At 55.0% G+C, this 13418-nt stretch overlaps 1 protein-coding gene across 1 annotated transcript in view; it reads right to left on the bottom strand.

Moving 5' to 3' along the window:
- Positions 1-13269, bottom strand: part of GTSE1 (G2 and S-phase expressed 1) — a 26367-nt gene extending 13098 nt beyond the window's left edge. Inside the window, exons 1-6 of the mRNA XM_027766749.1 lie at positions 13137-13269; positions 6713-6767; positions 6006-6603; positions 3354-3521; positions 2695-2827; positions 4-137 (exon numbers count right to left, since the gene is read on the bottom strand). Coding sequence (XP_027622550.1) covers positions 4-137; positions 2695-2827; positions 3354-3521; positions 6006-6603; positions 6713-6767; positions 13137-13215 — 1167 coding nt within the window. The 5' untranslated portion in view covers positions 13216-13269. The remainder of the gene's footprint in view (positions 1-3; positions 138-2694; positions 2828-3353; positions 3522-6005; positions 6604-6712; positions 6768-13136) is intronic.
- Positions 13270-13418: the final 149 nt, after the last annotated feature.

A 13418-nucleotide genomic window follows, 5' to 3' on the forward strand; every position in this document is an offset into this window, starting at 1 on the left:
GGCCTGGTTGGGTGCACCGGGGGTCCCTGCCGGCTCAGACCGCTGGGCCAGGGCAAAGCCCATCCTGCCTGACTTGCTGGTGTTTGACAGAGGCCGGGAACTGCGGGCAGGAATACTTGACAATTCACTCGATTTCCCTGGAAGAGACAGCAAAGCTGGGTGTCACTCAGGCTGGCGTCACCTCAAATTACAAAGCTACTAGCAAACACCCCGCAGGACGCCGTCTTCCCCGTCGTCCACCTTAAACACATGGCACACGGACAGTATTCTGCTGCCCGTCAGGCACCGTCGCCAGACGCAGGGCGGTCCCAGCTGTGCCGCTTGGCAGAGTGCGGTATCAGGTACCAGCTCTGAATGCGGCTCCCAAGACGCACACAAAAACACAGGAATGCGCGCTCTCCTATCTTCACTGCTGGTACTAGCAACAGAAATGTACCCTAGTTGAGCAGACAGAAGTGGACAGTCTAATCCCTCCCCCTTGTAGGCAGGGCGTGGGGCGGCACAGGGAGAGAAGATGCGACAGGCACTGGTTGATGTGAGGAGAGGGCCGACCCTATTGAGTATAAGCACTATGAAAAGTGAACAGCGGAGGGACCAGCAGTTAGCGTAATGGCTATGTCGCTGGACTCCCACATAGTCGACCACGGTTCGCATCCCGGACCCGGTGGCTTAAAACTCATGCCAGGTGCATGTGCGTGCGTGCCCAAGATCCCGAGAGGAGAATGGAGGAGAAGGGAATGCGGCGTGGCCATCCCCGCTGGGGGGGTGATTTCTCGCTTTCTGTCTCTCTGTCTGGCGAGTGCACACGCCCTATAGCAAAAACCTCTCCAAAAAAAAAAAAAAAGTGAACAGCGGATAAACAACAGCGACGAATACTCACCGACCAACATACCCACTACGAAAGTCAACCTAACGAAAGACTTCCTGTTTTTTTTTTAAATAATTATTTATTTAATTTTATTTATTCATTCATTTATTTTAATTTGACCAGAGAGACAGAGAGAGAGAGGGGAAGTGAGAAGGTAAGCCACCAGGTCTGGGACTCAAACCATGGTTGACTATGTGGGAGTCCAGTGACCATTATGCCATCTGCTGGCCCATATTTCTTAATTTGCTATAGGGCATGAGTTCTCACTAGAGAGAGAGCCAGAGACAGAGAGAGAGGGAAGGTAAGAAAGCAAAGTACCAGATCAGGGACTTAATCTGCAGTTGGCCATGTGGAAGTCCAAGGCCTTATCACCATGCTTCCTGCTGGGGCCTCTTTTTTTAAGCTGCCAGCTGTCGAACTGGTGGACTATGTGGGAGTCCAACAATGTAACCATTATTCCATCTGCTGGTCCCCCTATGAAAGACTCTTTTTTAAAAAAAAAGATTTATTATTTATTTATTTAATTACATTTGTTATTATTATTTTTTAATTTGATGAGAGAGAGAAAGGGAAGTTGAGAAAGCAAGCTGTCAGGTCTGAGACTTGAACCACGGTCGGTCACATAGCAATCCAGTGCCGTTAACTACCACACCACGTGCCGGCCCCCAAAGGCCTGGTAAAGGTAACCTCTAAGAGAACAGCAAGTGCTGCAGCTCACGCTCACAGCGCAGCAGTGTTACGGGCCCCCTCACACACGGTCCTGCCGGAGCCTGCTCATCTGCCCGTGCAGTGGAGAGACCCCCCACGCCAGGTCTCCACAGAGACGGTGAAGGACACGGGCTGGTGTGAGGCCCCCACACAGCAAAATAGGCCACGAAACCTAGAGCAACAGCACGGGGCTTCCCCCCGTCAGACACGTGCTGCAGAGCGGGGACGGGACGCCTGGTGCTCTGATGCCTGAGAACGCTCAGGGAGGGGCCAGCCGATGGGGCAGAGCGGAGTCGGCTGGATCCCACAAGGTCAGCTTTGCTGTTGAGTCCCAGACCAAGCAGCTTGAAAGCCATGCCAGGTATGTGTGCGTGCACGCCTGAGTCCCTGAAAGATGGGACAGAAGGGACTGTGGTACAGCCATCCCCCGGGGGCTCTCACGATCCTGCTTCCTCTCTGGCTAGCACGCCTGTCCTAGAGCAAACTAAACATAAAACGAAGGAGAAGAACGCTCGAGGGCGGCGGCGTCATCTCAGTCTGAAAGGAGGACGAGAGCTTCTCTCAGCCACCAAGGACTCTAAGTCAGATCCGTCTACCTGGAGCGCCCACACCTTCCACACCACGGGCGGTGGACTGCAGTCAGGTCTACCTGTTGCCTCAGGCTCTTAGAAGAACCGAACCAACCCCCCAACTCCCCCACAACCCCCCACCATGCCCTACGAGGTTTCTTCCCATTACCACTAGATGGCAGCCTTGGCCGGGCTTTGTGCAGGGTGCAGGGAAGCATCCCGGGGTTTCAGGGCCATAAGCTGTCAGTTATCCCAACAGCCCTATCTGAGAACCTGCATCTGCCGAGGCTGCCCAGAGGCCCTCCTTCTATGTGCTTGGGACCCGGTCCACACACGTGTTGTGCGCTGCAGGACCCTAACATAAGGCCACGCCTCTGCTCACTGCAGCAAAGCATCTGCAGGCAGGTCACAGGTCTCCTTCCCGCCGCCCTGTAGCCCAGCCTCAGCCAGAGCACACCCAGCGGGATGTCATCCTGGCCACGAGGTTTTGTGAACAGTCTCACGACGCCTGGGCTCAGGCGGGGGCTGGACAGGAGACACGGTGCTCACCTCTGCTGGCTGCGGGGGACGCACACCCCCTGGACTCCACGCTCGCGGCCGAGCCTGAGCCCGAGGAGGAGGACTTCCTCAGAAGGCTGCCGTCACCACCTGGTGGCTTTAGCACAGTCCGCTTCAGCCCCACCTGAGACAAACGTTACAAGATGGAGTCAGTGAGGGTTTCACTACCCGCCCATCACTTACTGCAAAAGTAAGGTTTTAATGGCCGGTGGTAACAATCATCTTGAAGTTAAAGAAGGAAAAACAGCAGTGCTCCTCCGAGTCTGGGCTCTGAAGCCCCGGGACCTACCGGCTCGGGAGCTACCGTCTAGGCTTTCAGGAGTCGGCAACACCGAGGCATGGCTCGGTCTGACCAGCGCCAGGAAACGGCGCAGGTGTGGATGGCGGCAGCTGGGGAGGCTGCGGTTTGCAAAGCACCAGCCCCCACATCAGCTGTGAGGATGCAGGGAGGGTGCCCTGCTGCCTCGGCTGCCACAGGCCCTCACCCCCAACCCTGCGTTCCTGTCCTATGCTCTTCGCAGGTATTCACCAAGCTGCCCTCCACGGGCTCCATCCCCAGCTCTAACTTGATTTTAATCAGGACATGGTACTTGTACACAGAGCTGCACCCTCTGTCGGCCCCGGGCTGCAGCCTCGGCAGATGGACGCACCTTGTCTGGGACAGGCAGCGACCGCTTGCCTGGGATCGAGTGAGTTCTCCGGGCCGGCCGGGCCACGTCCAGAACAGGGCTGGGTCTGCCGGGGAGCTCACCCCTGTGGAGGCCCTTCTCGTTTAGAGTTTTCATTCTGGAGGGACTGGCTGATATCTCTTTCTTGGGCTGCAAGTCAACATGAAATGTGAGCAAGGCCAGTCTTTAACAACACAGGTGGACTAAGGCTTCCGTCTCCAGCAGCCCCGGCTCCCTCCCTCTTCCCAAATGCTACCACACCCTTCCATCGGCAGCTGGATGGACACAACAGTCCACTTCCCCCACATGATCCACGGACCAAGACAATTTTGCTTCCTCACTGAAAACTGTGTAAGAGAATGACAGGCCAGACCACTAATAGGAGAGACCCTTGGACACTGCTCCTCAGATGTAAGGGTGATAAGGAGAAGACCAGTTCTAGTTACACCAATTTAAAAGTTTTTAAATGCTAGGGACCAGCAGTTGGCGTAATGGCTGTTGCTGGACTCCCATGTAGTCGACTGCGGTTCGAGTCCCAGACCTGGCGGCTTAAACCCATGCTGGGCATGTGTGTGTGCGTGCCCAAGATCCCGAGAGGAGAATGGAGGAGAAGGGACTGCGGCGTGGCCATCCCCCCAGGGGATGATTTCTCGCTTTCTGTCTCTCTGTCTCTGTCTTTCTGGATAGTGCAGGCATCCTATAGCAAAAATCTCTCTCTCAAAAAAAAAAAGTTTTTAAATGCTGTACAGAAAGGACGTCGTTTACTGGTGCCCTCTGCCGGGGAAGATGCTCATACAATACATCTTGGCACTGAAAGCCCTTTTCTTCAGCCGGCAGAGCCGAACCGAGAATAAATTCCTCACATATTTAGGGACGGGCTCCCATGGCACCAATCCACACTTACATCAATGGCCCCTTCTGTGGCCTGGCCAGGGCAGTGACCCTCCTTCGCAGCGGTCGATAATCGGACACACACTTCCCGGGCGATCACACTCTGCAGCGTGCGTGTAGTGGCTCTGGTGTACTCGCTGCGTGGGCAGCCATCACCACGGGCCACCTCAAGCCATCTGTCCCCAGGGATTCGTGCGTTGGCTCACCCCCACCTCAGGCCATCTGTCCCCAGGGACTCGTGCGTTGGCCCACCCCCACCTCCCATCCGGGTGACCCCCATGACTCTGCGTCTCCGTATCTGCCCCTGTGGTCCCAGCACCTACGAGGATCACACCCTGTGAGTAGGCTCACCACTGACGGCCCAGGCTGGCTCCGCCTGGGGCCACTGCACATGTGGCCGCGAGCCCTACTGCACGGTCTCTCTATGGACACGCTCCCTGCTCTCGGGGCCAGACCATGGAGCACGGCTGCCGGCCCCACGGCAACTAACTAGCTTTTTCGAGGAGCTGCCAGACTGTTCCATTCAGACACCTCACCACTCCACAGTCCCCCTGTGTATGAGGCCCCTCACCAAGAACTCATGTTCTCTGTCTTTCTCCCAAAGAACACGCTTAAACAGGTGTTACAGCAGAGGGTCCAGCGCCCCTAACGACAGTCTTCACGCAGACAGGCTGGGCTGTGAGTCACTCTGGGCTTTTCCCAGAACAACGTGTGGGCAGCAGAGGGGTTTCCCAGCGAGCTTGCAGGGAGCTGGGGAGGCAGCACTTCACTGATGGGGAAGCAGCTCTCTGGACCCCAGATGGCCACCTGGGACCAGGACACTGAAGGGCAGGTTGGTGCAGAACGGCCTGAGCCCACGTGGGCTGTACATAGCCAGACCCACCCCGCTCCGCTGCAGACACACATCCCAAATGGTCTCCAGGAAAAGGAGTTCGCATGATTACAGCGTAGGCCCCAGCTACTTAGGACGGCGGTGCCCAGCCTGCCCTTGGCGGAGGGTGGGTGTGGTGGGTGCCCTCTCAGCAGGCTTCAGTCCTGGGCTCTGAGCACAGGCAGTCAAGTGGTTCAGGAGATGGGCTTGTGGGAAGGCATTGCAGGGCCGTGGGAATCTGGCCTTTCCTTCACTCTCCTCATAGCCCTACACGGTCTTTCCTCTTCAACTGCCCGGGTGGGAGTAGAGCTGGGACACCCCTCCCACAGGGGAGGAGCCTCCCTCTGCCGAGCCAGAGCCAGACCAGGCAGGCCTGGACGCGAGCTGTGGGCTGCCATCCACCGTCCTCCTGCACCCACAGCCTCCAGAACCCGTGGTTTGTAGCGTTGGCTGACCACACCCCAACAGCCACCTGCCACTTCCCAGGCCACTCATCTCTGCTCAGTGCCACAGAGAAACCTCTAGAAGGAAGTCACTGTCCAAGTGGCAGACTACCGGCCATCCCAGAGAAGGGTTGTGGGAAGAGGCTGCTCACTAAAGCAGTGAATTCCCTCATGGGCTGCACGGCAGGTGCTGGGCAGAACACAGGGAACCACTGTCACAGAACGGAGGAGCCGCCATCCACCCACCCGGCCATCCCAGCCCGCCCAACCTGGCCCCCAACACCCCTGCTCTGTGAGGACTTCTGACAGCTCCTCCCCGCCAGCCCCGCATCCGTGACAGGGACACAGAGAGGACATGCAGCGTGGCGTGCCCTCCCCGCAGTGCGGCACACCCTCCCCGGCCATGTTCTGGGCCCCGTTTTAGTCTACCTTCTCCGCGGCCAGGCGCGTGCTTCTTCCTCTGCCAGATGCAGTTCGGGGCAGCTGCAGTTTGCTGGAGATCTTCATCTGAGTCATCGCCTGCGTTGCAGGGTGGGGAGCCCTGGACTCCTCAGGTGGGGGACATGAGGACAGCAGTGGCCCCAGCATCTCGGTGAGGCCGGCCTGGACAGGAGTCGGGGGCTGGACACCGGAGAGCAGAGGTCCCACCAGGGGGCTGTCCGACAGGTGGTATGTCTCCCTTTTAAGTGACTTGGGGCTTTTCTTCATTTCCTTTTCTTTCTCGAAGAGGCTTATTTTTAGTTTTGATTCCTGCACGAACTTTTCCACGCTGGGGCTGCGGGGCTCCTCGGACCTGGCAGCCTGGATAGCCGTGTTCCTGCAGCTGCTTTCCAGCTGCAGAGCCAGCAGGTGGGCTTCCTTATACACCTCCACGAACTTCTCCCCGCTCAGCGGGCTCCACGCACAGGGAGTCCCGGGCGCCGGCGGAGGGGGCTGAGCAGGAGTGTGACTGTGCAGCTGTGGGCTGGCAGGATGCATTCCTTGAGGTCCAACAGGCCCGAGAAAGACTTCGTCATCCTCATTTGCGCTATTTCCAAAGAAAAGGGTTATTAATAATGACCAGCCCTGGAGCTGAACCGAAAGACTTGGCTGGATGCGGTCGTGCCCAAAGCCAGGGAAGAGGACTCACTGCTCACCTCGAAGAAGACAACGAAAGGTCAAAGTCAAACTTTTCATCCACCAGAAGAACATCTGCAAGTAGAAGAGGCCAGGATTTCAGGGCTGGGGCGATGAGCAGAACGGTGGTGCTGGTCGCCAGAGCTACCAAAACCATTGGGAGATTTCACCTCCAGAGCGAACCCTAATTTTTTTTTTTTTAGGTTTTGTCATAGGGCGCCTGCACTTGCCAGAGAGACAGAGACAGTAAGAAAGAAAGCGAGGGGGTGTGGCCACTCCGCAATCCCTTCTTCTCTGTTCTCTTCCTGAGACTTTTGGGTATGCACCCACATACACCCCGCGTGAATTTCAAGCAGCCAGGTCTGGGTCGAACCACAGTCGGCCATGTGGGAATCCAAAGCCTTAACCACCACTCCACTTGCTGGCCTGTAACCCATTGTTATTTTAAAATTTCATACAGGGCTCTAGATTTTTTTTTTTTAATTTTGTTTTCTTCTTAAAAATGACACAGGCCACTCTAAACCACCCCAAAAGCACAAGGTCATATTTTTAACATACACTCTAAAGTGCACTCAGGGGTTATGTGAACAGCTTTTCTAGAAGAGCTCCGTCACAAGCAGGTATGGGACGTTTTCAAAACCACCTCCTTCAGCCCCTGCAGTTTACCCCCGAGCTAGGAAACCCCTGCCCCCTTTCAGCAGTGACTCAGGTATACTCGTCTGCAGTCGCGATCTCCAAGTGTGTGCTGGCCATCACCGGTTAGCACTCCCTGTACCCCAGAGACGCTGAGCTCGTCACTCAGCCCCATTTGCAAGCCTCTGTCACAGCCGTCGCCAGCTCCCTCTGTGTGTCCAGCTCTGCCCTAACAGACCACAGGCTCCGGTGAGAGTTCCCCGGGCCCTGTCCATCACAGCCTTCGCCAGCTCCCTCTGTGTGTGTTCAGCTCTGCCCTAACAGACCACAGGCTCTGGTGAGAGTCCCCCAGGCCCCCTCAGGCCTGGCCCCACAGACTTCTGTGACGCCTGGACGTGACAGCCACCACTGCAGCACACTGGAGCTCTCCCACGGGCCCCTCCGAGGGGCATCCAGATGCCCCGACTCTCCAGGGCCAGCCGAGGGCCTTGATCATTATATTACTACTGGGTCGGGAAGGTTAGGACACGTTCTTGCATAGAGCACCATGTCACGACTTCCCGACGACCTAACGGATGCGAGGGGAGACCACGTGACTCTCCGTGTGTGCTGAAGAGGCAGGTGAGAAACCACAAGGCCCGTCCTGGAGTTAGGGGCCCTCGATAAGAGGTAACGGGTACGTCTTGTCCTGTGAGGACAATCCCTCCCATCTCATAGGCTGAGGTCAGATCCGGTGACAGCGGAAGAGTCTCTCCCGCCAACAGCAGGTCCACCTCAGCACAGCAGGCTGACCGGCGCCGACGTCATGAACGAGCCAGAGCTCACGTGGCGTGGGACAGGACGTTTCTCTCTCAAGCGCCATGTCTGCCAGGGCTGGCGGGGACTATGCTCCAGGGCTAGGCCCAAGGAGCCCGTCACTGGACCGTGGCTGGCCCCAGAGAAGGAGGCATGGCGCTGGCTCTGGAGACTTCTCCCGAAACAGCATGCCACAGCACCCCTTCTCTTCAGCCAAGCAGTCACCTGAGCCAAACCGAACTGCAGGTGGGTGAGAGGTGCGGTTTCTTTTCTTTCTTTCTTTCTTTTTTTTTTTTTTTGGTCTAGGGTGCTTGTGCTTGCTAGAGAGACAAAGAGAGGCAGAGACATAAGGTGAGAAGTCACCCCCCAGGGGAATGGCCACACCACAATCCCTTCTCCATTCTCCTCTCAGGATTTTGGACACACGTGACACACATCCGGTATGAATTTCAAGCTGCTGGGTCTGGGACTTGAACCGCAGTCGGCCATGTGAGAGTCCAGTGTCTCAACCACTACACCACCTGCTGGCCCAACGGGGGTACAATTCTATCATGTACCTAAAGGAAAATGATGCGACAACACAGAAATACTGGTGGACAGCACCCAGCGACTGCCCCTTCTGTGTAATTGCCCCAGGCCAGCACCGGGCTTCGGAGAAAACCGTGGAAGCGTTCCCATTGGAGCCAGGCACCTGGTGACGCACCCCCCAAGCGCTATGGTTCTCACCACTGTCTGGACACATTGGCCAACACAAAGGAAGGAGCGTGGAGTTAGAATTACCACGTGCACAGGTGCTGTGACTAGAGACGGGATACCCAAGCATCACCTATGGGCCCTCACCATCGCCACCACAGGAACGCCAGAGGCGCAGGCGCCACGGGCAGGACCCAGGGAGGTCCCACACGGACAGACCCTCCCCGCAGGCGCCGCATGTGCAGGGCCCAGGGAGGTCCCACAAGGACCTGGCCCTCCCTGTCCGCCAGCCTCACGAGCCCCGCGTCAGCACTGCCCGCCAGGGGACCCTCTGACTTCTGCTTTCGGAAGGTGGCCCTGGGGCTGTGGAGAGGGCGGAGCAAGAAGGCAGGCAGGGTCTAGAGAAACTGCACGTGAGCACGGTGACAGCGACAAACGCCGGGAGCTGCAGAGGAGGTCGGAGCTGAGGCAGAGCGGTGCATCTGGACGCAGTTCCAAAGAGGACAATGGACCCACACAACCTCGAGGCGGAAGTGACTGAATGGACGTGGGAGGTGGCGGTGTGGGCGGCCCGGCGCGTGGAGGAAGCCAGAAACGAGAAGAAAACACACCAGCGGGTTAAGAAGTGTGGAGGGAAGGCCTGCCAGCTTTGAGGTGTGAGACACTCGCATCAAGAGGACAGCTAGGCAGGTGGGCAGGAGTTCAGAGCGCAGAGGAATGGCCGCTCTCAAGCACAGAGTCACCGGAAAGCAAGAAGGTGCAAAGCCAGGGTGATGCGGGCGGTGCCACAGGCCACAGGACAAGAGCTCGGACCAGGTCCCGGGGAGGCTGGCTTCAGAGGAGGAAGTGGCCACCTCCAAAGGGCAGAGGTAAACCAGCCAGAGAGGCAGGGGGACCAAGAGCAGGAAGCGTCCAGAAGGCAGGACGGTCAATGTCATTGAAGAGTTGATCGGCTACATGAGGACAGAAAGGTGACAAGAGGTTTGGCAACATGGAAGCCATCAGTGACTGCTGAAGCAGCGTGGACTCACTGGAGGGGCGAGGCGAGAAAGCAGAGAGACAAACAGAGCTCCTGGCGTTTGCTCTAAAACGCGGGAAAGCAGAGGTGACAGGACAGAGCTGAGAGAAGGGAACAGATCCGAGAGTCAATGAGCGCTGGCACTCGGGACAGGCAGCCAGGGAGGGAGGGCCACAGAGGCTCGGCCTTAGGGAGCGGCGGGCACAGCACACGCATGGCAGGGAGGACCACGGAAGGGCGGCCGTGCAGAGGCAAGCACTTCCTGTCGACAGGCAGTGAAGATGCAACGCCAACGTGCGGTGTCCAGATCAGCTTGTGCAAAACAGGGACGCTAGGAACACTTGGGACCTGGTCCCCCTGTCTTCCGTGCGTGTCCCAAGGAACAACAGGTACAAACATGCCAAGGTGCATCTAAGTGAAAAGGAGAACATGGCCCTTAGCTCAGCTCGTGAAGCTATATCTCCCCCGGATACTCAAACTGGACAGAAACAGAACAGGAAGGCCAGAGTATGTAAGGATGGCCTTCCTCATGACCACAGTGCCCAAGATCTTGAACAAGCTCTCTCTCTGTGAGACCAGCAGATGGTGTAATGGTTATATCAGTGGACTCGCACATAGTTGACCACAGTTTGAGACCCAGACACGGCGGCTTAAAACTCACACTGTGCACATGTGCGTGCATACTCAAAACCTCAAGAGGAGAGTTGAGGGGGAGGGGTTGTAGTGTGATCATCCCCCCGGCTGGTGGCTTCTCACTTTCTGTCTCTCTGTCTCTCCAGCAAGTGCACATGCTGTATAGCCAAAACAACAAACAAACAAGCAAAAACAGTCTTCGCAAACAGAAACCAACGATAAACCAAAAAGAAAATAACAATTTAATTCAACAGTCATTTGAGTGCCCATTAAGTGTCAGATTCCGTCCTGGGCATTGAGGAAACTACTCTAAATAAAACAAATCCTTTTTTAAGGTTTTTCCATGGGTGTTTATGCTTGCCAGAGAGGAGGGAGAGGAGAGGAGAGAGACAGAGAGAGGGAAAATGGGAAATCACCCTTTGGGGGAATGGCCATGCTGCGATCCCTCTTCCTCCATTCTCCTCTCAGGATTTTGGGCACACACACATACCCGGCCTGACCTGTAAGCCACCAGGTCCAGGGCTCAACAGCAGTAGCCATGTAGTAATCCAGCTGCCTAAACCACCGTGCCACTGGCTGGCCCCAGTAAGACAGATCCTTTAAGAATCCGTGCCATGGGCCCTTCTCTTGCTGTGCCCAGCCTGCCCCTCCTTTCTGGAGCCACAACAAAAGACAGCCTTGATGGTGGCCAGGCTAGGGACAGGGAGTGGCCAAGCAACACAGGCCGGACCAACGCTACGTGGATGCTCGGTCACTGCAAGCCCTCCCGCCCCACTGGCAGGCCCGGCCTTCCTGTGGCAGAAAGTTCTCCCGAAGGTCCACCTGGGAGGTACGAGACCCCAAGGAGGACATGCTGACTCGCTGGGAGCACCTGTGGGCCCTGCCTTTTATTGAGACCAACTATTCTCAGATATTGTTAATTTTCCATGAAAATTTTATAACACTAGAAAACAGTGTGAAACTGAAAGGGAATAATAAGTCGCAAAAGGAAGGACTCCATCCTATTTCTTTTTGAAAAAAATACTGCGGTTTCTACCTGAATAAATTTCCTTTTGATGGCATAGCCAGAGTATAGGACGTGGCAGCCAGAGGAAACCTAAAATGAACCAAAGTGCTAAGGCCCCTATCATCTCCTCCCCATTTAATAGGCACGGCACTGCGGGGGCAATCGGTGATGTCCGATTAGAGTGCCTGCTTCGGTCCTTCTGCCAGGAGTCTGGCACTTACTGTAATTTTCCTTCCTTACCAGTGATCATATTTGAGGACAGCAATCAATATCTAATCATGGAATCTATGTGATCACTCATTCATTCACATACTTGATGGGGGACAGACAGTGTGTGCAAAGTCCTGAGACAGAAACAACTGTCTCATCATCCTTGTACTGTATAGGCTGCTGCCTTGGGTGGGGGGGACAGAAGAAAAATGATTACAGTGTAACTGTCACTGTGGAAGAGGACATATGAGGGTAGCAAAGAAAAAAAGGCTGAATAATCCTATTTAGAGGAAGTGAGGAAGGCTTCGACCTGAACCCTAAAAGATGAGCAGGTCTAGCGTGGAAAGGGCTCTTTGGGTGGGAGAGTAGTAAGTAGAAAGATAGCTACCTGCCAGCCCCAATAAACAAGTAGTATGAGGATAATATGGCATGATCGGTGGATAGCCTAAAACTTAGAACTCTGAATTTAATTTTAGAATTATTTATGTGACAAACATAACTTGGTTTTATAGAAATTGAATTGCTTACATATTAACGATGCAAAGAAAGTAAAGTATATATAGTGAACACATCTGTTGGACTGAGTGAATAAATCATTACTTTAATAGAGTGCCTTCATCTTCAAATCTTTCAAATAAAGACATAATTCAGAGATAGTGCACATTCAGTTCCAGGCCACCATGATAAAGTTATTATTGCAAGGGGCCAGCAGGTGGCATGTCAGTTAAGGCGGTTGGACTCCCATGTGGCCAACTGTGGTTCAAGCCCTGGATCTGGCAGCTTGCTTTCTCACTTTCCTTCTCTGTCTCTCTCTGGCCAACTTCAAAAAATAAAATAAAATGACAATGAGTACATTAAATTAAAATAATTCTATAATAAAAAGAAAAAAGTTCATATTGAAATAAAGTGAGTCACCCAAATTTTTTGGTTTTCTAGTACATGCAAGTTATATTTAGACTATATTGTGATCTAGTAAGAGTGTAATACTGAGACCAGCAGGTAGCATAACAGTTATGCTGCTGGACTCCTATACGGCTGACCGTGGTTCAAGTCCTGGACCTGCTAGCTTCAAAAACCACTCTGGCGCGTGTCAGTGTGTGCCCAAGATCCCGGGAGGTTAATGAAGGAGAAGGGATTGCAGTGTGGCCATCCCTGGGAGGTGATTTCTCACTTTCCCTCTTACTGCGTCTGTCTTTCTCTCTCTCTGGGGAGCACATGCACCCTAAGGCAAAAACCTCTTAAAAAAAAAAAGAAAGAAAGAAAAGGAAAGAAAAAAATAAAAGCCATGCCCTAGTGGGACTTAAATGGTGGTGAGAGTGGGGGTGGGGATGAATCCCAAAGGTGGACAGGTACCATGGTTTCATGGCGCAGAGCAAGAGGAGCTGAACATGTCAACCAGTACGTTCTCGGGGAACGTCAAGTCAGTCTGCATACATCTGCCGTGACAAGGACCTACCGTCCTCCTTCTGAACATCCATCTTTGCTTGTCCTGTCTGGTTGGCTGAAGCCACCTTGCTGCCACCTCCCGTTTCCATGGAGACAGCTGTTAGGAAGCCACTGCTGGGAGGAGGGGCAAAGATGAGCAGGCATCAGCACCCAGCCCCCCCCCTCAACTTCGGCCTAGCAACACACCCGGGGACAGCATGCCAGGCGGCTGCACACCTGGGATGGCACACCAGGGGGCGGAGCACGAGGGACGGCACACATGGGGACCGCACACGGGGAGGGGGGGCACACG

This window comes from Tupaia chinensis, unplaced genomic scaffold (genome assembly GCF_000334495.1).
Source record: "Tupaia chinensis unplaced genomic scaffold, TupChi_1.0 Scaffold143651_1, whole genome shotgun sequence".
NCBI lineage: Eukaryota > Metazoa > Chordata > Mammalia > Scandentia > Tupaiidae > Tupaia > Tupaia belangeri.